The 21,267-nt window shown below is 47.8% G+C and overlaps 1 protein-coding gene across 1 annotated transcript in view; it reads right to left on the bottom strand.

Annotated features, from left to right (window-relative positions):
• LIPC (lipase C, hepatic type) overlaps positions 1–21,267 on the bottom strand; it is a 123,225-nt gene that overhangs the window by 16,823 nt on the left and 85,135 nt on the right. Inside the window, exons 2-6 of the mRNA XM_081144792.1 lie at positions 10,463–10,650; positions 7,795–7,977; positions 7,133–7,250; positions 4,465–4,698; positions 1,680–1,925 (exon numbers count right to left, since the gene is read on the bottom strand). Of these exons, the coding sequence (XP_081000918.1) occupies positions 1,680–1,925; positions 4,465–4,698; positions 7,133–7,250; positions 7,795–7,977; positions 10,463–10,650 (969 nt within the window). The remainder of the gene's footprint in view (positions 1–1,679; positions 1,926–4,464; positions 4,699–7,132; positions 7,251–7,794; positions 7,978–10,462; positions 10,651–21,267) is intronic.

Raw genomic sequence — 21,267 nt, 5'->3', positions numbered from 1 at the left:
CAGCTGATCTCAAGAAGAAAACAATCCCCACCCCACTCCCTGCCTCCTTCACCTTCACAGACAGACCAGAGCAGATTACTGGGGTAATAAAAACCACTCAACCAGCTGTTTGAAGGTCTGGGTCTAAATGCTGGCTCTGCCAAGAACCCACTTTGTGTTCTGGGGCAAATGGTTTCCCTCCCATCTATGCCTCAGTTTCCCTGTTTGTGAACAGGCAGGTTGAACAGCCTCTCGAAATTCTAACACTCCAGGATTAAAGTAGATCCAGTGAAATGTGAATATCTGAGAGGCTTAATCACTACAGGCGGCTTTGCCATTTAAAAGAGGAACCGGTTAATCCAAATGAGTGAGTGTCTAATAAGCAGCCTGTGGCGGGGGAGCTCCCTGAAGCAGGAGGCCTTCCAAATTCCTCGCCTGCTCCCAGATACTACTGGCTCTTCCACCCTGAAGGCACAGAGAGCAGAGGGGCCCCTTTGGCCCCTCGGGTGAGAAGGATCCTGCCCTTGCTCCTAGTACTCTCAGAAGCTTACCACCCACAATGGATTTCTGTCATTGCTGGGCTACCCTGGCCCAGGGAAGGAAAATTAGGCTGGAGAGCAAAAATTCAGATAAACAGAGGAACCCACACCTGAAAAATAAGTTGCCGGAAGCTTGAACTTGGGAGTGTAGTAGTAAAAAGGAACATTGGACTGGGAGTTGGATGAACCTGGGTGCTAGGCCTCCCTCCAGGCTGTGGGGAGGTCACTCCATCAGAGTTTTGCTCTCCTTTTAAAATGGGATATGTGGTAACCAGCCTGGCCCACTTCGCTTGGCTGATATGGGAACCACAAGGAATCGACGGCTCCATCTAATGTTTTGTATACAATGCTGTGCAAATGCAAAGTGGTGGTGACAATGCATTCACCTTCTGCAGATACAAATATTTGCATGGTTATAATCAAACAGCACCACACGGGCTCCTCCCAGCACAGGAGAGCTTGTGCTAGGAAAAGATGCTACATCGCTCACGAGCTGTTTTAAGGATTAGGCAGAAATGTTAATGGCAACAGATGTCGCCTGGTTCCCTCCAGGAAGATTTAGGCTTCAGTGGAGAATTTCTCTGCTGGCTTCAGCCCAAGACACTGCCACAGCCCTTTCTCTGACCTCCCATTCAACCCAGAGAGGGGCAGGGGCTCGGTTTCTGCCCAAGGTGAGGATCTGACTGGGAAGCAGTGGAAAGGCCTTGACAGGGCCAAGATATCCTGTAAGATCAGCTAATTCAAAGGTTAGGGGAAATGAGGAGCCACAATGTAGCCTGGAGCTGTATTTTTCATGGGGGTCAGGAGCAGATGAAAGCACTGGGCTCTAGCCTGGCGTTGGAGATGCCTCCAGGTCCCTGTAACAATGAGACCTGGGTGGTCGAAGTAACCACTGAGGGGACCGTGAAAATGGAGGAAGAGATGCCAACCAAAGGATTGTTCCAGAAAGTATTAAGGCTTTCTTTTAACACCTGGCAGTACAGTGGCCGCATTCTTGGGGGAAGAGAGGCCTTGTCAGTATTACTGTATGGAATCTGTGCAGTTGCAAAAACACTAAATTAGAACCTGGAGTCATTCCAGGAAAAGACTTCAGGGACCTTCTGAACCTTCCGGTGGGGGCTGCCTCCTGTCCTTGGACTGCTGTGGGCTGCCCGCACTCACCTTTGAAGGGGGATTGGGCTCGCGTCACCAGGAAAAGTTTCTTGCTTTTCTTGCTTTTCCACGCCTGGCGGGTGTGGTAGCCCAGCGTGTTGCAGCGGCCCTTCTTGCAGCTCAGGCACAGGCCCTGGCTGAAGCTGTCCATGCCGCTGCACAGGTAGGCCGTGTTCTGCTTGTCGGGGTACAGCAAGGAATCAATGAAGAGGTGCACCGACCGCTCGTGGGCGCATTTTATGGTCTGGGCGAAGGCTGGAACACAGGGCAAGAGGGACCTTATCAACCTTTTATCCAACATACCTTCAGCTCGAAGGATCCTCTTGTTTCTCAGTGCAGAGTGGCAGCACATTAGGGTGGAGGGGTGGCTGCTGAGGCCGACCGCTGACAACGGTGCATATGAGTGAGTGACACTTTGGGAAGAGGAGGCCCTCTTAGCCACTTAGTGTGGAGGCCTAGTCCCAGGCACCCCACGGCCACAGCGTGCTATGGTAGGTGTTTTAAAAGGGACCCCAAGTCACTAAGAAAATATCAAATTATTTAAGAAACCAGGATAGCCCGGCTGGTATTTGAGCATCGACCTAGGATCCAGGAGATCACGGTTCAATTCCCGGTCAGGGCACATGCCTGGGCTTCGGGCTCCATCCCCAGTAGGGGGCGTGCAGGAGGCAGCTGATCCATGACTCTCTCATCATTGGTGTTTCTATCTCTCTCTCTCTCTCCGTCCCTCTCTCTGAAATGAATAAAGATATATTTTTTAAAAAATTTAAAAAAAATAAAAGAAAGCAGGATAGTGTAATTCCTTTTAGAAATATTTCTTTCTCAAATGGTGGAAACGCATGAGTGCTGATGCCTTGGTGGTGAGTTAGCTGGAAGGTTGTGTGGGAGCCTCTGCTTTACTAAAGCTACAGAAACCAGGGCCGAGGCACTCTAGCAGCTCAGCAAATGGTCTGTGAGAGCTGAGGCCTCTCTGAATGTTTACCTTCTGTCCCAAAGCAGCCATTGCATCGCTGGGGTAACTGGCCTGTAAAACCAGCATGGGGATGGGCTCCTAGGAGAACACACCCCAGTGACCAGGTGTGAATGGTCCTAATCCTTCCAGCAAGCTTGGGAGGTTTAGCTACCTTTCTTTTTTTTCCCTCCAAAGCTCTCCAAATCTTAACCTAATCTTTAGTAAATGATTCTCAAAGAATGTTGAAGAACCACCATCAAACACTTCAAGTACCTAACGTGAAGGTAGAGCACAGGTAACTTTGCCCAAAGCTCCCCAGGAGTAGTCACCTCGGTTCTTGGTCACTGGTGGCTGCATTAGCTGAGCACCTGCTATGAGGCAGGTACCCAGCCGAGTGCCTCTGCTCGTCTACTCCCTGCATCTTCATACAGCTCCTGGAGGCAGCTGTTGCAAGTGAGAACATGGAGCTTCAAAGACATTCACTAGCTCACCCGGGCTCACCTGGCCTTACCTGGGTGCTGAGGATGGTAAAGCAGTTATCAAGTTACCTTCTGTTCAGCCATGGATGTGAGAACCACCCCAGAATGGGATCACTTTCCAACAGAAGGGTGAGAAAAACCATGCCAAGGATGGGCAAGCTAAATAAATATATTTGATTCCATCACTTTGAAATTTAGCACAAAAGAGCAGACATCTCTCATTGGGCAGAGATGCATTTACTAGGCTGCTAGTTACTAAACACCCTCCTAGAGGTCTGTGCTGGGCTTTGGGAGGGTGTAGGTCTGGGAGGAGGGCTGGATGGACAGGCATGCGGGAGCTGCTGGTGACTAGATGGGCGATGACTCCAGGGAGATGTAAGGAATGACAGGGGAAGTTCCCAGAAGGTTCTCTCAGGCGTGGGTGTCTGGAAGGCTGGGCGTCCTGCCAAAATGAGATAATGTCAAGTGCGAAGGTCATCCTGATAGGAGAGGGTGGTGCTGACGCAATCACAGAGAGTGTGTTCTCAGCTCAGTTTTGGATGATTGGGGTGAGACAGTGAGTGGTATGCGGGGGTGGAGTCTCCAGTTGGCTCTCAGTGAGTTGGCACGTTTTAATTAGGATAATACTTTATAATAATGAGAAATTTGGAATGTCTATGGAAAGTGTGGTATTTGCTGACAGTTTTGTTGTTTAATCCTGTGCGTGTTATCAATGTACATGTTAATGTTTCGGATTTGAGAGGGAAGTGGGATCACAACCCAGGTAAGGCCACATTCGGTTTTTGCTCTGAGCTAAACGGAGTCATGAGTACATATTTAGAGCTGAACTTCGAGCTGGAAGAATCTCAGTGCTGTGCTGGAGGATCAGCTGATTAAACCTCATAGGGGTGGGAAAATCATTTGCATTCTTGTGAGACCAAAGATCAAAGCCATAATCTATTAGATGGATCCTCATACGAGCCAGGAGAGTGGAAGCTGCCTGGGTGAGGAAGCTTCTGGAGGAGGTGGAATAATCACAGGCATCAGGACTCAACTTTCAGAAGGGCTCCTATCCCAGGGGAGACTCTACCCTGAGTGGGGTAAGAGGTGGGGATTCCTGGTGGTGCCCTCAGCTCATCCTCAGAGCTTGGGCTCCAAGGGCCCCTGTCTGATAGGAGGAGGGGCCTGCCCGCTGGGGGAATACCAGCCCTTACTCATGCCCACAAGCCCTCTCTCTGAATGGACTTGATGAGCACACACCCTGGGTCCCCATCCTTGCCAAACTCTTCCCAGAATCTAGAGTTGGTAGATTCCACCGGATCCAGAGGCCCCACGCAAGGGAGGGGAGTGAGGCCAGTGCTCTCGGAGGCGTCGTCTTCCTTACCGTTTAGGCCATGCTTGGTAATATGTTTGTAGAGCTCTAGGAAGTGGCAGCCAGGCTGGAAGGAGCCCCCATTGGGGTAGAAGTCATAGTGTGCTATGGGCTGTTTGATGCCTACACTCAGGCCCATGTGCTCCCTGGTAAAGGTGTGAATGGAGTCTACAAAATTGGCGTCATCTGGTGAAAGACGGTCGTTGGGGGAAGTTCCTTCAAACAAAGGGCCCGCGGCATCCAACCCTAACAGGAAAACAAGGGTAAAGTTTAGGTGGGCACAAGGAAGGAGAGGAGAAATGCTCTTTTTAGCTTTTCCATGTTATTACACATTCATGAGCTAGCAGGAAGAAGAAAATCCTAGGGCATAATCTTTCTCTAGAAAATCTTGCCACAACCTTTTCTCAGTAAAACCACAGTAATTCATGGTGCTGAAAATTGAACACAGGCTGCGCATTATCTATGGGGAAAAGAGGTTTGCAGGAACTATCCAGCGGTAGAAATAAGGTTATGAGGGAATGCTTGATTTATTTAAGCAAATCAGTTTCAAGTACCTCTCCAGCTACTTTCAGGAGCACCTGTTTGCATACAAAAAAACCCACTGTGCTTATTGTAAGTAGCTCTAACCTACCCATCAAAAAAGAATTTGCCAGCATGTCATCAATAATTTTTCTAAACAAGCTGGCTTTTCTCCTACCTGAATGCCATTTCATCGGAATGTCCAGAACAGCCTTGGTACATCACTGTTCCCTGGTGAAAATATTGTGATAGGACCACTCAAAGCATTGGGCCTTCAGTGATAGATACGTTTGCAAGAGACAAGTGGCAGCTCCTGCTGATAGTAGCTAGGGAGTATTTATGCACTCAAGGTTTTTTTCTCTCTCTTCCTTTACCTTCTCTGGATTGCCCATTGATGTCCCACGTCAGCCCTGGCTTTCATCCCTGATGGGGACAAAGAAATGGACAGGAGGCCTGAGAGTGCCTGTTCTCCAACCTTCACTACAGATATGTACGAAGAATGCCTTGATGTGATTTACGTTCCTTTCTCCATCAGGCTGACTACAAGACGACAACAGAGTAATCAGCTGTCCTGCTGCCTCTGACGTGTGGGCCTGGCTAATAATGCTGGACGTGGCCCACGGCCCCAGCCAGAGTGAAGGGGGTCTGGGCTCGATGCAGCCTCTGTGATTCTGACTCAGCCTTTAGGCCTGTTCCTCGGTGACAGGCCTCATTGGCCTGCTGCGGAGGGTGGGTCTGCTCACTCCCAGGCTACTGAGTGTTACATTACTGCGGTAGGGGCACAATGACTGGTGCCAGGCCTCCCCAGTCACCAGCAAGATAAAAAAAAAGGATTCTCATAATGACAAGTTTACTTGGTGTAAATGTCTGCCATTATCTCTATCTTTTTTCATATTAAAATAAATGTCTTCTTTTATGAAGTAATGATAAGAGTAGACAGTAGTTACCCCAATGTTCTTACTTGATAAAATAAGAGGTCACAGCAATGCTATTCATCTTAAATTTCCTTTGGATTGTTTTAGCCTGTGAAAGACTAGGGCTGGGTGGCTGAGTAGCAGTAAGATATTCCAGGCAGAGGGAACAGTACATGCAAAGGCCCAGAAGCACAAGAGGCCACAGCATGTTTGTAAAGTGGAGAAAAATCTCGTATTATGGGAGCAGAATTATAGGAAGGGAACTGCCCAAGGAGTTGGAGCTCTGGGGTCACAAGAAGGGCCTTGCCTGGGCCATTATAGAAATCAGTGAGCCTCGGGGACTTGGCTGGGGAACGGTCTGATCAGGTGTGTTTTTCCTAATGTAACTCTGGGGCCACCTGGGGGTGTGGTGGGTATCAGGGACACCTGGGAAGAGAGGCCTTCTTGCATGCCTTATCTCTTCCTGATTATTGAGGGCCATTTCTGAGTGGGTGTAGAGCTTGGGACTTGTACAGAGCTTCCTCCTTCAATCCAGATGGGTCCCAGAGTAAGACCCATGTGTTTCACGAATGTAGAAACTGAGGCATGAATGTGGTTGATGTTACAGCAGATTTAGAACTGCGATTCTTTAACTCCCTCATGTCAGGCTTTTAAAACTATAGGTTGAAAAATAAACTGCCTTCGCCGGTTTGGCTCAGTGGTTAGAGCGTCGGCTGGTGGACTGAAGGGTCTTGGGTTTTGTTCCCAGTCAAGGGCATGTACTTGGGTTGCAGGCTCCATCCTGACCCTGGTTGGAGCATGTGCAGGAGGCAACCAATCGATGAGTCTCTCTCACATCAATGTTTCTCTCTCTGTGTATCTCCTCCTCCTTTTCACTCTCTCTAAAAAATCAATGGGAAAAATATCTTTGGGTGAAGATTAACAAAAAAAACAAAAACAAAAACAAAACTCCTTCCTGCTACAAAGTGTACAGAGGGTCTGCTTCTTAGATCCTGTTTAGCATGACTATGAGAGGCATGCGTTTGAGGAGAGGCACTAGGAATGGAGGCTGTGACTTCCTAACTCACAGGGACCAGCGCTCCACGACAGCGCTCTGTTTCCAGTAGTGCCCCTCGACCTCCCTTGAACACCAACACAGCGCGGAGGAAGCTGGGGTGGGTTCACTATGAGACTTGGGAAAGCATGTGCTTGCTCCATGCCCCGACACCGGTTGGAGATTACAGTTGTCAGGTATCAGGCATGGTTACCTGTAATTCTCCCAATCTTGTTCTTTCCGCCGATGTAACTGCCAGCAAATCCCGAGACGTGCGCGCCCAGGCTGTACCCAATTAGATGAACTTTGCTTCGAGAAAACTGAACAGATTCCTGGAAGACAGCAGTAAGATGGTTGCAGGAAGAGAGGAGCTGCCTGGATAAAAACCTGTGTGGGTCCAGCTTGTTCAGGCTCCCACCTGTTCTTTACTCCTGATCGCAAAAGAGGTGCTTCATTCATACTCCAGATCCAAACTGGTTTCAGACCTTGCGAACTCGGTCCTCTCTCCTTTGAGGCTCAGCCACCTGGGACCCTGCCTGGTGCTGCTGCTCCCCCCCCCCCCCCCGCCTGTCCTCATCTGGATATGAATGCCCTGCAGAAGCTGTCCCGTTCATTTGTGTGGGGTTTGCTGGTTTACAGGGTGTGTTTAGATCCCTGAACGTAAAAGGAATTGTGGATGGGGTGGGGGAGAAGATGGTTCTACCCAATAGGGGTGCAAGTGAGGCAGTGGAGAGAGCCCTAGCACCTGGTCTCAGTCCTGGGCCTTCCCATTCCTGTGAGCTTCCCATTCCTGTGTCCTGTCTGGGTCGCTGTTGGAGACCAGCTTAGCTCACTTGGTCTTAGAGGGAGAGGAAGGGAGGTTGGGGCAGGTCTTACCTCCAGCCACCGGACAACAGCTGCAACCTCCTGGCCCACGAGGCGGGTGTGGCGGACGGCAATGGCATAGTGGTTTTGGGCCAGGGTGATCCAGTCCGCCAGCGCCACGTTCACTGGCTGGGCCAGCTGAGACTTCAGCGCGGCCACCATCTGCCAGATCCAGTTTTCCAGCAAGCCGTCCACCTGCAGTTGGGCCCATAAGGTAGAGAGTCACTGGGCGGGGGAGACGACGGAGGGAGCAATCACACTAATTTCCTTTTTCTGCCTAATCGCCTCTTTCTTCCCCAATGCTTGGCTAATGCTGGATCCTTCTCTCTATGAGAAAGGGCTTAACAAAGGGTTTCCCAGCCTCAGCACTATTGACAATTGGGGCCAGATGCTTTTTTGTTGGGGGTTGTCCTGTGCATTGTAGGAGGTTTAGCAGAATCCCTGGCCCAGAACCAACTTGCAAGGCACTTTTGATAGGTTCACAGGGCAAAGACATTTATGTTGTGTGCTAAGGGATAAATAGGACTCCTCTTAGAAGAACAAGGGTGGGCAGGTGAATATGGTGGCATTTGGGGTGGGGGTTGGGTACCCAGGGCATTCCAGGCAGAAGGAAGAGCAGGGCAGAGGTGCAGAGTCACAAAGGGACCGTGCAGTGTGACTGGGGAGAGGAGACAAGGAAGGCCCGGTTGAAGACTAGACCACAGAGGTGAAGAGCAAAGCTGATGGCTTAGCATGTCTTCCAGGGTAAGATCCATTCATTTAATAAATGTTTCCCCAGCCCAGGCCGGGTAGCTCAGTTGGTTGGGCTCAGTCTATGTTAGATTTCTTCTCTAGAGGCAGAAAAGCCTCCCACCTCCTTCACTTCCAACCACTATTTCTCTAGGGTGGCACCCCTTTAAATCCTGGGGGAAGCTGCTGGCAGGCTGCAGGGGCCTCCGTGCTATTCTGGGATGGCAATAGAAGCCACCCACCTCGTGGCTACACCCACATGGCATCATGTGGCTTCCTACTACCCCACGAGGCCAGGCATGGAGTCTCTTTTGTTCGTGTGAGGTTGTTGTTAGTCTGCACGCAGCAAGCTCTCAGAGAGAAAGCATGTTGAAAGAGTGGTGTAGGGAGATGGGCCCATTTTGTTCTCTAGCGTAGAATAGATGAGGGTTTCAGGAGTATTTCCAACTAGATGGCAAGGAAAGGTTTCCAATTCAAGAAATAGACCCCCAAGACCTGGAAGTTTCATATTGTGAACTTAGCCTCAAATCGTGGGTGGGCTGGTAAGCAGGATGTCTGAATTTCCTCTTGGAGTTAAGGCCTCACTTAGTTTTACTCTGGTTATTACCCACAATATTCTCTCTCCCTTTCTTCCATTGTAATAGAATTTTTAGCATCACGAAAAGGCTATACTTTTCTCTAAGAGGCTACTGAGGTCTCAGCCACCTTTCCTTCTAAGTATGGCCAATGGATGTCATTGGAAGCATTTCACAGATGCTCCTGGGAGGCTGACCTAAAAAAGACTCTTTTATACCAAAGCCATTGAATCTTACACTTTATTTTTTAATTTTATTTATTTTTAATTTTATTTATTTTTATTTTTAAAAAATTTATCTTTATTGATTTCAGAGAGAGGAAAGGAGAGGGAGAGAGAGAGAGACAGAAACATTAATGATGAGAGAGTCATTGATCGAGCCCGCAACCCGGGCATGTGCCCTCACCGGGAATCGAATCCCGGTCGCCTGGATCCGAGGTCAACGCTCAACTGCTGAGCCATGCCCAGCTGGGCAATTTATTTTTATTTTTTGAAATATATTTTTCTTTCAGAGAGAGGAAGGGAGAAGGAGAAAGAGAGAGATAGAAACATCAATGATGAGAGTCACTGATTGGCTGCCTCCTGCATGACCCCTGCTGGGGATCGAGCCCGCAACCTGGGCATATGCCCAGACCAGGAGTCAAACTGTGATCTCCTGGATCATAGGTTGATGCTCAACCACTGAGCCATGCTGGCTGGGTGAATCGCACACTTTAAATGGATGAATTGCATGGAATGTGAATTATATCTCAATAAAGTTGTTTTTAAAAAACTCTGCTCTTTGACCTTTGTATATACCTTTTACTATCTGGAATAAAGATGTGATGGCTGGTGCTCTAGCTGCCATCTTGGACTATGAGAACAAGGGCCACATCTAAGGAAATGAGCTGGGTCCTTGAGGACTTCGTTGACCAAAACCATTTATCCAGTTTTGGATTACATATCTCTGGACTGGTATGTGAAATAGAAACAAAGTTCTGTTATTTGCAGCTGAACATAACTCTGACAGATATAACATTTCACTGAGAGACTATGTCTTTGGCTCCCTACCTCCTTGTGTGAGACAATGCAGCTTCACCTGCATGGACTGCAGTCCTTATGGGCCCTCAGGTGCTGTGTGACCTCTCTGAGTCACATTTTATTATCTGAAACATAGAGATAATTATACTTTCCCCTCCCTGTTTACTCATGGAATTGAGATCATCAATGAGATAACGTGTGGGGAAGCACTTGGAAAATTAGAATGTGCTTTGCAAATATTATGCATGAAGCTATTATCACTAGCTCCTTATCTTTTTATTAAAATTGAACACACGAAGGAGAGAAAAAAAGAAAATGTAAAAGCAGAGAGAAAAAAGACGCGTCAGCATATCCTACCGACCACCCGTGGATTATCATCACCAGCGGCAGAGAGGAGTTGAAGCCGCACTGCTGTAGCGTGTCTGGGCGGTGGAGCAGAATCTGACAGCCTTTATCGTTTTCCCCTTTAAAGAGCAGGAATCTGGTCTGTGTCTCCTGCAATGTTGCATTTTTTCTAGCGGCTCGAGGTCTTCTTGCAAATGGCTCTGGAACAGAAGATTAAAGACGGTGCTTAACTTGGCACTTGTTCCACCTCTGCCAGCTCTGGGACAACCCAAAGGCTTTGAAGAACATCAGCCAACAGGGTTCCTGGGAGGTGATGGAGGGTGACCTAGGAGGACCCAACACAAAGGTGGAGAGGGCCATCCTCCATCCTGCCATTCCTGTGACTATAGGACCAGCCAGTCAGCAACTAGAGTAACTTGAGGACAGTAGAAATATGGGAGAGGCAATAGGGGCAGTGGCTCAGGGAGGACAAAGATTTCACCCCAAATCACACCGCCAATAAGTGGTAAAATCAGGATTTAAACTGACGTCTCTCTGACTCCAATTCCCTGCATCCTTATGCTAGGGAGATAGTGAATAGAGCATCTTAGTTAGATGACACTATGCATTCTCTCATGTAGCTTGACCTGTTGTCACTTGCAGACCCATTATATCACGTAGCCTGGTGTGGACCAGGTAGGATTGGGGGGGATCCCAAGGGAGTGATGAGTTTTGCTTGATGGGGGTGTAGCATTCTCAGTGAAAGCGATGCTGATCCTGGCCTTGAAGGGTGAATGAGGACTTGGTATTTGCAGCCAAAGCCACCACCTAAGTAACAGTCCCCCATTCTCCCAACCCTCCCCTCTCTATGTTCTCCTGCTACACTAGACTGCCCGTAGTTCCCCCAAACGCCACTTCACACCCCGCACCTCCGCAATTTCCCTTCCTCCTCCGTCTCTGCTGTTCCCAGTGAACTCGGGTCTTCCATTAACATGGATCTCAGACATCACCCCGTCCAGGAAACCTTCTCGTCTGCCAGAGACACTTTCTCCTGCCGCCCCCTCCCTGATCCCACTGTCCTTGTCACGTGGCCTGGTAAGTTATTCGTTGAGGTGCGTTGGCATTTCCTCCGCTGGGCTGTGAACTCACAGAGGGCAGTGCTGGTAGGTGCTCAGTAAATGCTTGGTGAGCGATGTGTTATCTGTGGGATCCAGGCCTCAGGTCAAAGGCTAACATCTGACTTGCCATCCATTTATGCTTTGGTGCTAAACATAATGAGTTTTCTTTTTTTCAGTAGCCGAATAACTACATCTTCCTTCATTTCAGGATAGCTGACTGGACTGTTAAGAGGACTATATGAAGATAAATGGGAATAGAAATAGGACCTATCTCATGAAGTTGTTACAAGGATTAAACAAGATGATACCTGTGGAGAGCTCAGAACAGTGCCTGGCATGTAATTAGCAGCTAGGCAGGGCCGTGCGGTTAAAATAAGTACAGACTGGAGCATCCAGCATCTTGCATTCTTGACCTATGAAATTCTTTCTGTGAAAATGTATCCTCGTTGCGCTCACAGGAGCAATCCTATCTTACATGTATTTACTCTGGATTTAGCTAGGAGAACAGGAATCAATGGAGGGACATGAAAGAAAATATTTTACTTTAAGTAGTTCACAAAAATTCATGGTAGAACAAAGGGATGAAGAGAAAATAAAGGCAGTAAAACAACAAAGACAGAAATGTTAATAGATTGGCACTCTAACATGCATAGTGTGTGATCCTATAAGGCTGCTGGAGATGGACCACAGATTTTGTTCTGAGCTCCCTATTGGCCAAATCAAAAAGGGAAGCAGGAGCAGTTATAGGATTCATGGTGTCTTTTTTTTTTTTTTAAATATATTTTTATTGATTTCAGAGAGAGAAAAGGAGAGGGAGAGAGAGGGATAGAAACATCAATGATGAGAGAGTCATTGATCGGCTGCCTAGCCCACAACCCGGGCATGTGCCCTGACCGGGAATCGAACCCCGATCGCCTGGATCCCAGGTCGACGCTCAACCGCTGAGCCACGCCCGGCCGGGCCATGGTGTCTTGTTGCTCACACTTTCCTGGCCCTGAAGCTCAAGATAGTTTCCTTACAGGCTATTGTAAAAAGGGGTCACTGGGTGAGGCAGTGACCATTGCCTTGAACGTCGTAGCACGTTTTATGCGGTTGACTCTGAGGGGTCTGCAGTCCTCACTGGAAGCAGTGGCCGCAGCACCCAGCCACACTGAAGCCACAGGGAATCTCTGTGAGCCCCTCACTGTAGTCTAGCAGAAATCCCATGGCTGAGGGAGGCAGGGGCCATTTCAGCTCACATTTTGGGTGGAAGGAGTGGAGCTCTAGAGCCTGCGGATCTGAGCTGCCACGACAGTCCGATTGTTCCCTTTTCCTAACACATAGAATACTGGGTCATCCTTAGCCAATCCAGGGCTGCGAGGACGCACTGCTGTCGCCCACACCCACACCGTCACTGAAATCTCGCCCCCAAGCTTTAGCCCTGCACAGAGCCGGCTCTTGACTGGGCATCTCTACCTGGGGAAACTTGGCACTGCAAATCCAGTGAGGACAAACTGGGTTGATTTCTTTCCTCCCAACCCATTCCTCTTCCTTCTTTTTACATTTCCTATTGTGGTTTATGACATTGTCATTGGTCCGTGCAATTTCTCAGGCTAGAAAGCTTAGAGCTGCCCTGGAAGTCCTTTTTGTCCCCTTGGCAACCCTCTAGGGCCATCACATATCAAGGACTCAGACTCAGGATTATCCTCTCTGCCCTGCTGCTGACCTAGTCTAGAACCTCATCTTTTATTTATTTTTTAGTTGTGATATTATAATAGAGTCTTAAATGTTTTATATTTAATTAATTTGTAGAATTAACACACGCCAATTGTATGTATACAATCTGAAAAATGCCAAAGTAAATAAAGAATCTCACTATTCAAGAAAAAACACAAATAATATTTGGAGTATTTCCTTCCAGCTTTTCCTTTTTAAAAAAAAGTATGGGGTTTTTTTGGTTGATTTCAGAGAGAAGAAGGGAGAGGGAAAGAGGGATAGAAATATCAATGATGAGATAATCATTGATCGGCTGCCTCCTGCACGCCCCCTGCTGGGGATCGAGACGGAAATCCAGGCATGTGCCCTGAAGGGAAATCAGACCTTGACCTCCTGGTTCATAGGTCGATGCCCAACCACTGAGCCACTGGCAGGCCAGGCCCAACCTTTTCTTCCCCCCCCTCAACTGACCCCTTCCATCTTGCTCCCACCCCCTCCCCAGGCCTTCACCCCATCATTGTGTCCATGGATTTTGCATATATGCATATAACTTCTTTGGTTAATCTCTTCCCACCCTCCACCCCCCTTCCCTCTTTCCTCTGAAATATGATTGTCCGTTACATGTGTCAGTGTCTCTGGATCTAATTAGGTCATCAGATTCTTTTGTTCATTAGCTTCTTGTTAAAGAAGACCCTTCAACATTTCCTCTAGTGCTGGTTTGGTGATGATGAACTCCTTTAACTTTTCCTTGTCTGAGAAGCTCTTTATCTGACCTTCAATTCTAAATGATAGCTTTGCTGGGTAGAGTAATCTTGGTTGTAGTTCCATGTTTTTCATCACTTTGAATATTTCTTGCCACTCCCTTCTGGTCTGCAAAGTTTCTGTTGAGAAATCAGCTGACAGTCGTATGGGGGCTCCCTTGTATGTAATTAACAGCTTTTCTCTTGCTGCTTTTAAGATTCTCTCTTTGTCTTTAACCTTTGGCATTTTAATGATGATGTGTCTTGCTGTGGGCCTCTTTGGGTTCCTCTTGTTTGGGACCCTCTGTGCTTCCTGGACTTGTAAGTCGATTTCTTTCCCCAGGTAGGGGAAGTTTTCTGTTATTATTTTTTCAAATAGGTTTTCAATTTCTTGCTCTCTTTCCTCTCCTTGTGGCACCCCAATAATACGCATGTTGGGCCTCTTGAAGTTGTTCTAAAGGCTCCTTATGCTATCTTCATATTTCTGGATTCTTTTTTCTTTTTGCTTTTCTGGTTGGGAGTTTTTTGTTTCCTCATGTTCCAAATTGCTGATTTGATTCTCAGTGTCCTCTACTTTTCTGTTGATTCCCTGTAAATTATTCTTCATTTCAGTTCCTGTAGCCTTCATTTCAAATTGGTACTTTATTATGCCATCGATTTTCTCAATTATTTTCGTCATACTCTTACTAATATCCCTGAGCATCCTTACATCCTTATAACCATTATTCTGAACTCTGTTAGCTTGCTTGGATCTATTTCATTCAGTTCCTTTTCTAGAGATTTCTTCTTTTCTTTCCTTTGTGACATGTTTCTTTGCCTCCACATTTTGGCTGCTTCCTGGTGTTTGTTTCTATGTATTAGGCAGAGCTGCTATGTCTCCTGGAATTTGTAGAGTGGCTTTGTGTAGTAGGTGTCCTGTAGGGTCCAGTGACTCAGCCTCCCCAGTCACCTGAACTGGGCCTTCTAGGTGCTCCCCTGTGTGGGCTGTGTGCACTGTTCTGTTGTAGTTGAGCCTTGGTTGCTGTTGGTATCACTGGGAGAAACTGACCCCCAGGCCAACCAGCTGTGAGGACCAGCTGCAACTACAGCCAGAGATACTGTGCTGGAGACACTCCTATGGAGCAGGATTTACTTCAGTGGGGCTTTGGTGTCCACCAAGTGCGCCCCTTGAGTGTGTCACTCGTGGATGTGGTAGGGTTGTAATCCAGCATGGTCGAGTCTGACCACCAGGTGCACTGTCTCTGGGGCCTCCTGGGAGGTGCAAAGTCAGCCTGTGCCAGTGCCTTGCCCAGGGCCACCCAGCATGAGCTACACAGCAAACCATAGTTGGCTGCTACTTGTGCTGGGCTTGGAGGTGTCCAGGAGAGACCAAGCTATGAGCCAATGCAGGCTGCCGCTAGTGCCAGGCCTGGGGCCACTTATTAAGCCATATGGGGCCTGCTGCTGCTTGTTCGAGAGATTTTAGGAAAGTCCTAAGCATGAGGCTGGAGAGGCCACTTGCACAGAAAAGCCCCTGGAAATGGCCTGGATGAGCTGCAGGTGGGGAGGGGCGGGGCCTCCGGGAATCACGGGGCGGGGCCTCCGGGAATCACGGGGCGGGGCCAAAGGTGCGAGTCAGGTGCTGGCGATTCAAACATGGCGCCTGCCTGCCGGCTGTGTGCGGGGAGGACTTGCCAAAGAGCCATGGCCTCTGCAGCCCTTCTGCCTGGGAGGAAGCCGCCCTCCAGCTCTCGCCCGGATCTCAGGCAGGTTAGTTCCTCCCCGAGGGTCCCAGGTCCTTTCAGGCCGCTGCCCGGCGCTGGGCTCAGAGGGAGCGTCCGAGTGAGTCCGTGCCGGGCCCTTTAGAGGAACTGCTGGGGCTCCCGCAGCCTCCGCCACCCTCAGGGACAGTCCCCGCTGGTTTCACAGCCCGGAGTTGTGGGGACGTCTCTTCCCGGCCCTGGAGCCCTGGGCGGGGGGCCTGCTGTGGGGCTGGGACCCCTCGCTCCTCCGGGAAACCCCCACCGCCGAGATTCCCTCCCGGGTTTCAACCGCGGCACAGGGGGATTCAACCCTGATTTGCCCAGGTCTCCGCCCCTCCTACCGCTCTCGGTGCTTCTTCAGTCCCTGGTTGTGGGGCTTCTGTTCAGCTGGATTTCAGGAGGCTCTGAGTGATGGTGGTTCTGTATTTTAGTTGTAATTTTGATGTGGTTGCGGGAGGCGGCGGGTGCAGCTGGTACCTACGCGCCATCTTGTTTCTCCCCCGCAACCTTTTCTTACCCAGATATTTCTTTCATGGGTATTTATTTGGAGTGTCTATAATTGAGATATTATGTGAATGGCTTTATATCCCTCTTCACCTGTTGGGGTAGTTTCTTACAGCATTAAAATTATTCAAAAACATGCTTTTGAAAAGTGGCATCATTTGCTTACTTGTTCCTTTTTTGTTTGACATTTAGGTTGTTTCAGGTTTCTTTTTTTTCTATTACAAACAATGCTCTGATGACCATTTTAATACACAAATCTTTATCTGAATCTATGAGAATTTTCTTAGTATAGATTCCCAAAAGGAGAATCATTAGCTCCTTAGGTGTGATCTTATTTATCTCCCCTTTTATATACGTATATATCTAAATTGATTTTCTGCGCCATTTAAGCTAATATTTATTGGGTGCTTATTCTGTGCCAGGCACTTTTCTAACAGCCTTATTTGTATGAACTCATTTAAGCCTCACAAGTCTGTGAGTGAGCCATGAGGAAACCTAAAGATTGTGTTATGAGTGAGGTTTGTGCAATTGTATTGGGGAGGAGCAGCTCCCTCTCCAGGCATGTCTTCTGAAAGCATCATTTTCTCCTTTCTTTAGAAGAGGTAAAGACACACCAATGATAAGAATCTGGGGTTGTGGAAGGAGACTTGACTTGGGGTGGTGAACACAATACAATATACGGATGATGTATTATAGAATTGTGCACCTGAAACTTATGTAATTTTACTAATCAATGTCACCTCAATAAATTCAATTAAAAAGAAGAATCTGGGGATGAGGTGATGGTTTTGAGAGGGAGAATATTAACTAAGGTAAGTGGTAAAATCCTTCGAGGTAGTCAGCCCCCTATCACCCAGAAAGAGAGGTGACGGGCTGGGAAGGCGTGGAGGTCCCTCCACATGACTGCAAGATCCTGAGGCAGCAAAGCTTCCTCAAATGAGTTAGAAGAAGCTGGGTGTAGCCATTATATTTCTAATATGAGATTCCTTGCAGCAATGATTTCTCTATTCCTAAGTCAGCCCTCAGGTTTGGGGGGCCTAATATTTCATACAAGAACAAATGATTTCATTTTCTTTGGCGTAAGGACATCATTAGGTGGGTGAATGAGCTGGCAGTGAATGAGCGGGCAGAGGAGAGAACCAAAGACTCTGCAGTAGAAGGCGCTAGGAGGAGTCAGGACCTGTCTTCTGCCTGTGAGGCCTGGGCTGGGTGCTTCCGCTCAGTTCAATCTTTGTCAAGTGCCCCACATGTACTGCCTGCTGCTGGGGACATGAGTGCCAAAGACAGCAGCCGCAGGCATTAATATGCCCCTCACAGAGTTGTTTGTGAAATATCTTCACATTTTCATGATATGAATTGCTAATGTGTGCGTGTGATTTCCTTTTGTTAACTGAATTACTGAAAATATTCCCAGACCTGGAACTAGGGAGAGAGGTCCTCTGGAAGAGCATCATTTCATGATTACCCTAAAAACCCTCCCAGCCCCGTCCTCTGCTCAGGGTGGAACAGACCTGAGAGAAACAGGCATAGCTCTGACCTTGGCTGCTGTGGTCAGGCCCATGATCAGTACATGGGCAACCGTGACTTCAGAGTTTCTAGGAGTACTCATTCCTTCTTCTTTCTGCCAGTGCCTCCGGAGTGCCTACTCTGCGCCAGGCCTTCTTCCACCAATGAAACTTGCCTTCAGCTAACTTGTTTCTGGAGCAAGTATCAGGTTTTCTTTCTTATTCTTTCAAAAATGTAGGTGCACAAAAGCAGAGTAACAGCAGAAGAGAAAATGCTAAAGAATATCCTTGCATTCTCATCACCTTAATGGATTGGCTTTTTATTTTCCTGTTTCTCTTCTGTATCCAGAAGCAAATGTATTTTTCATGGAACTGTGCAGATATAACTTGCTTTTTTTCATTTCACATTATATAATAAAAATCTCTCCATATTCCTACGGTGTTCATACTCATCACTTTTAAAGGCTGAGTAATATTCCACAAGGGAATGTTTTGTAATTTATGATTCCATTTCCCTCTCTGGGACAAGCAGTATGTTTCCAATTTTTCACCTTTATAAAAAGAGCTGCAACAAACTTCACATAGAGAGCTTTTCCTTTCGGAGAATTATTTCCACTAGGATAAATTACCTGGTAAGGAAGTACTTAGTTAAATGGTGAGATCGTTTTGCTGGCATGGGAGTCGAAGCAATCTTACAAGTAAGTCCCCCACAGGGCATCAGCCACAATTATTACCGACCTAGAGAACCCATAAGACACAAAGTTCTCATTAAAGGTGATGATAGGGTGATGGGAGCATGTGGAATTCATATGGCAGGTTAAAGGGCTGTTTATGTGGCTATCACTTACTTTAAAAAAAAAATCTTTTATGTCTTTATAGATTTCAGAGAGGGTAAGGGAGAAGGAGAGAGAGAGGAAGAAATATCAATGATGAGAGTCATTGATCCACTGCCTCCTGCACAACCCCTGCTGGGGATCGAGTCCGAGACCGGGCATGTGCCCTGATGGGGAATTGAACTGCTCGATCTCCTGGATCATAGGTTGATGCTTAACTGTAGAGCCGTGCTGGCTGGGCTATCACTTTTTGCTAGTAAGTCAGAATTCCTTATTTTATTTAGTCCTCTAATACCCCTATGAGTAGGTTATCCCAAAAGAAAACTGGATCTCAGAGAGAGTAAATGCCTTGACCAAGGTCACAGGAAGTAACAGAGTTGAGCCTCATGCCAAGAGCAGCTCCTTTGTTGTCCAGGACATTAAAGTCACCCATTGGGACAGACCTATAAACCTCCTTTGCCAGGCCCTCGCTGACCACAAGGTTGTTGAAATGGGTCTTTCACAATTGCACTCCCACGGTCTAGAGCGTGGCTGTGTTGAATTCCATTTATGTGTTGACTTAGAAGAGAGCTCAGAGCCTGAAGCGAAGGCAGGTAGCAGCTGACCACGTTATTGTCTGGGTCTGCTGCATCTGCTTGTCAGACAATGTGGCCTTAGACATGCAGAACGATTTCACCCGTATTTAGCTATTGGTGGATTACATGTGATTGTGTGTTGGCAGATCTCTGTGAGGTCCTACTTTCTTGTTAACTCATCCTGGTTGACCTTGAGCAAGTCATTTAACTTTTTAGCCTCAGTTTCCTCATCTGAAAAATGAGGAGTTTGGACCAGCTGGATATGAGTCTGAGACCCTTGTGGTGATACAGTGAGATGGCTTTGGCTCCTTGAGTCAGCTGGACCAGGGTTCTAGAGCTGGCTTTTCTTCCAAACCAGCTGGGCCTCAGTTTCCACCTCTGGAAAATCAAGAGGTGGGGAGAAGTTTTCAGAATCCCCCTGGTTCTGAGGTGTGTGAGTCCTAAGACTGTCTTATCTCTGACTTTCAGTAAATAAAGATGCCAGAGAGAAGTGTTTTTGAGGCCAGAGTTAATCAGGCAAAGACAAAAGTGAGAGTCAGAGCAGCGGTGACCTGGGGACTCCTGGCTCTGTTCCCAGGGGAACGCTCCCCTCCTGTGCTGCAATCCAAGCCTGATGCTTTGCAGAGATAAACACTTGCAGCCTGAAGAAAGCACTTGGTCAAAGAGCCTCAAGGTTATTCTTTAAGGCAAAGTAAATTGTGTGTGTGTGGGGGGGGGGGGAGAGGGGGGGAATGTGAGCTGAATACATGGAATATGCTCTCTAGGGCAGGGGTTTGGGGGCTCCCTGATGAGGAAATATTCCTGACCCACCAACGCCTGAGTGTCCCTGGGGTTTCCATGTGTTGTGGTCTGGGGCTGAGAGGGAAGGTCATTGGCCTCTCTTTAACTTTCCATCTTAGAGACTGAGAGCCCACCATGATCCCATTCATTCATGCATTCATTCATTCATTATTTCCACCACACATTTAGTGAGCACCTACTATGTGGCAGGATTGTGTTTAATGTGGATACAACAGTAAATAAGAAAGACTGCTTTCAAAAAGTTCATGGTCTTATGGTGGAGGCAAGTAGATAGACAATTGTTACACAGCATGGTAAGTGCTTCAGTGACTATTACTCAATAGTAGAGGCACCCACGCAGCCATAGGGTGGCTGCTGTGAAGGCAGCCAGAGTACCCCACTAGTGAGCAGTGTCACCAATTCCCCAGATAATCTTGGGGATTCCAAATCAAAGGCTGGTCCTGATGGGAGGAAAGGACTATAGAATGGGGAAGGAAGATGAGCCCATGTGTAATCAATGTCACCTCAAGACTTATAGAGCTTGAGGTCATGGCTGTAGCCTATTTTCCTGAGCCCCTTGGTACCCCTCATCTCCTTTGAGACTCCCCAGGCCCTGAGGTCTACAGCATAGCTGTTTCCACTCTCTGCATGTTCATATCCTGATGAATAAATAAGAAAGGGTTCAATGTCTGACCCAAGGCCAACAGTTGGCTAAAAAAATCAGACTAGGACCAGAATCCCATTTCTCTGTCTCATTCTCCATCCATCTAGGTTCTGAGATTGCAAAAGTCCTCTGGGCATGTGTTTTTACCCTTGTTCTATTCCCCCGAGATATCCTTTTAGAACCATGTTCTCCCTTCACTGCCTGGGTCTGGAGGCACAGCTGTCTGCCCCCTTCAGACCATGAACATGTATACTTCACTTCTCCATCCTTCTAGAACTTACCTAAGATCTTTTCCATTTCATGTCTTGACCCCAAATAGTTTCTTCCAGATACTTTTTGGTACTTATTGACCAAGGTCTTTGCCAGCCTATTTAGTACCTTTCTGTGAATTCTGTGTACCTCCTTCAGGCAGTGCACTGTGTGTCTTGGCAAGAGCATTGTGCCTTTGTGCCAAGAAGAGGAGGCCCCTGCTTGGAGTGAGGATTTCAGCCCCCTCTCTCCCACTTTTCCGGGCTCTTTTGGGGAGTAGAAGTGTATTGACCTTATGTGGTAGCTTTGCAGACTACGAGGCTGGGTCTCTGCCTCTACGGTGCTCCAGCCATACCATCCAAATCAGGCAGCTCCAGAAACCAAACCAGCTACGGGTGAATGGGGAAATAAATCTCTGACTGAGAAATACACC

The sequence above is a fragment of the Miniopterus schreibersii genome (genome assembly GCF_964146895.1).
Source record: "Miniopterus schreibersii genome assembly, chromosome: 1".
NCBI lineage: Eukaryota > Metazoa > Chordata > Mammalia > Chiroptera > Miniopteridae > Miniopterus > Miniopterus schreibersii.
This window is presented reverse-complemented; position numbering and strand designations above follow the sequence as displayed.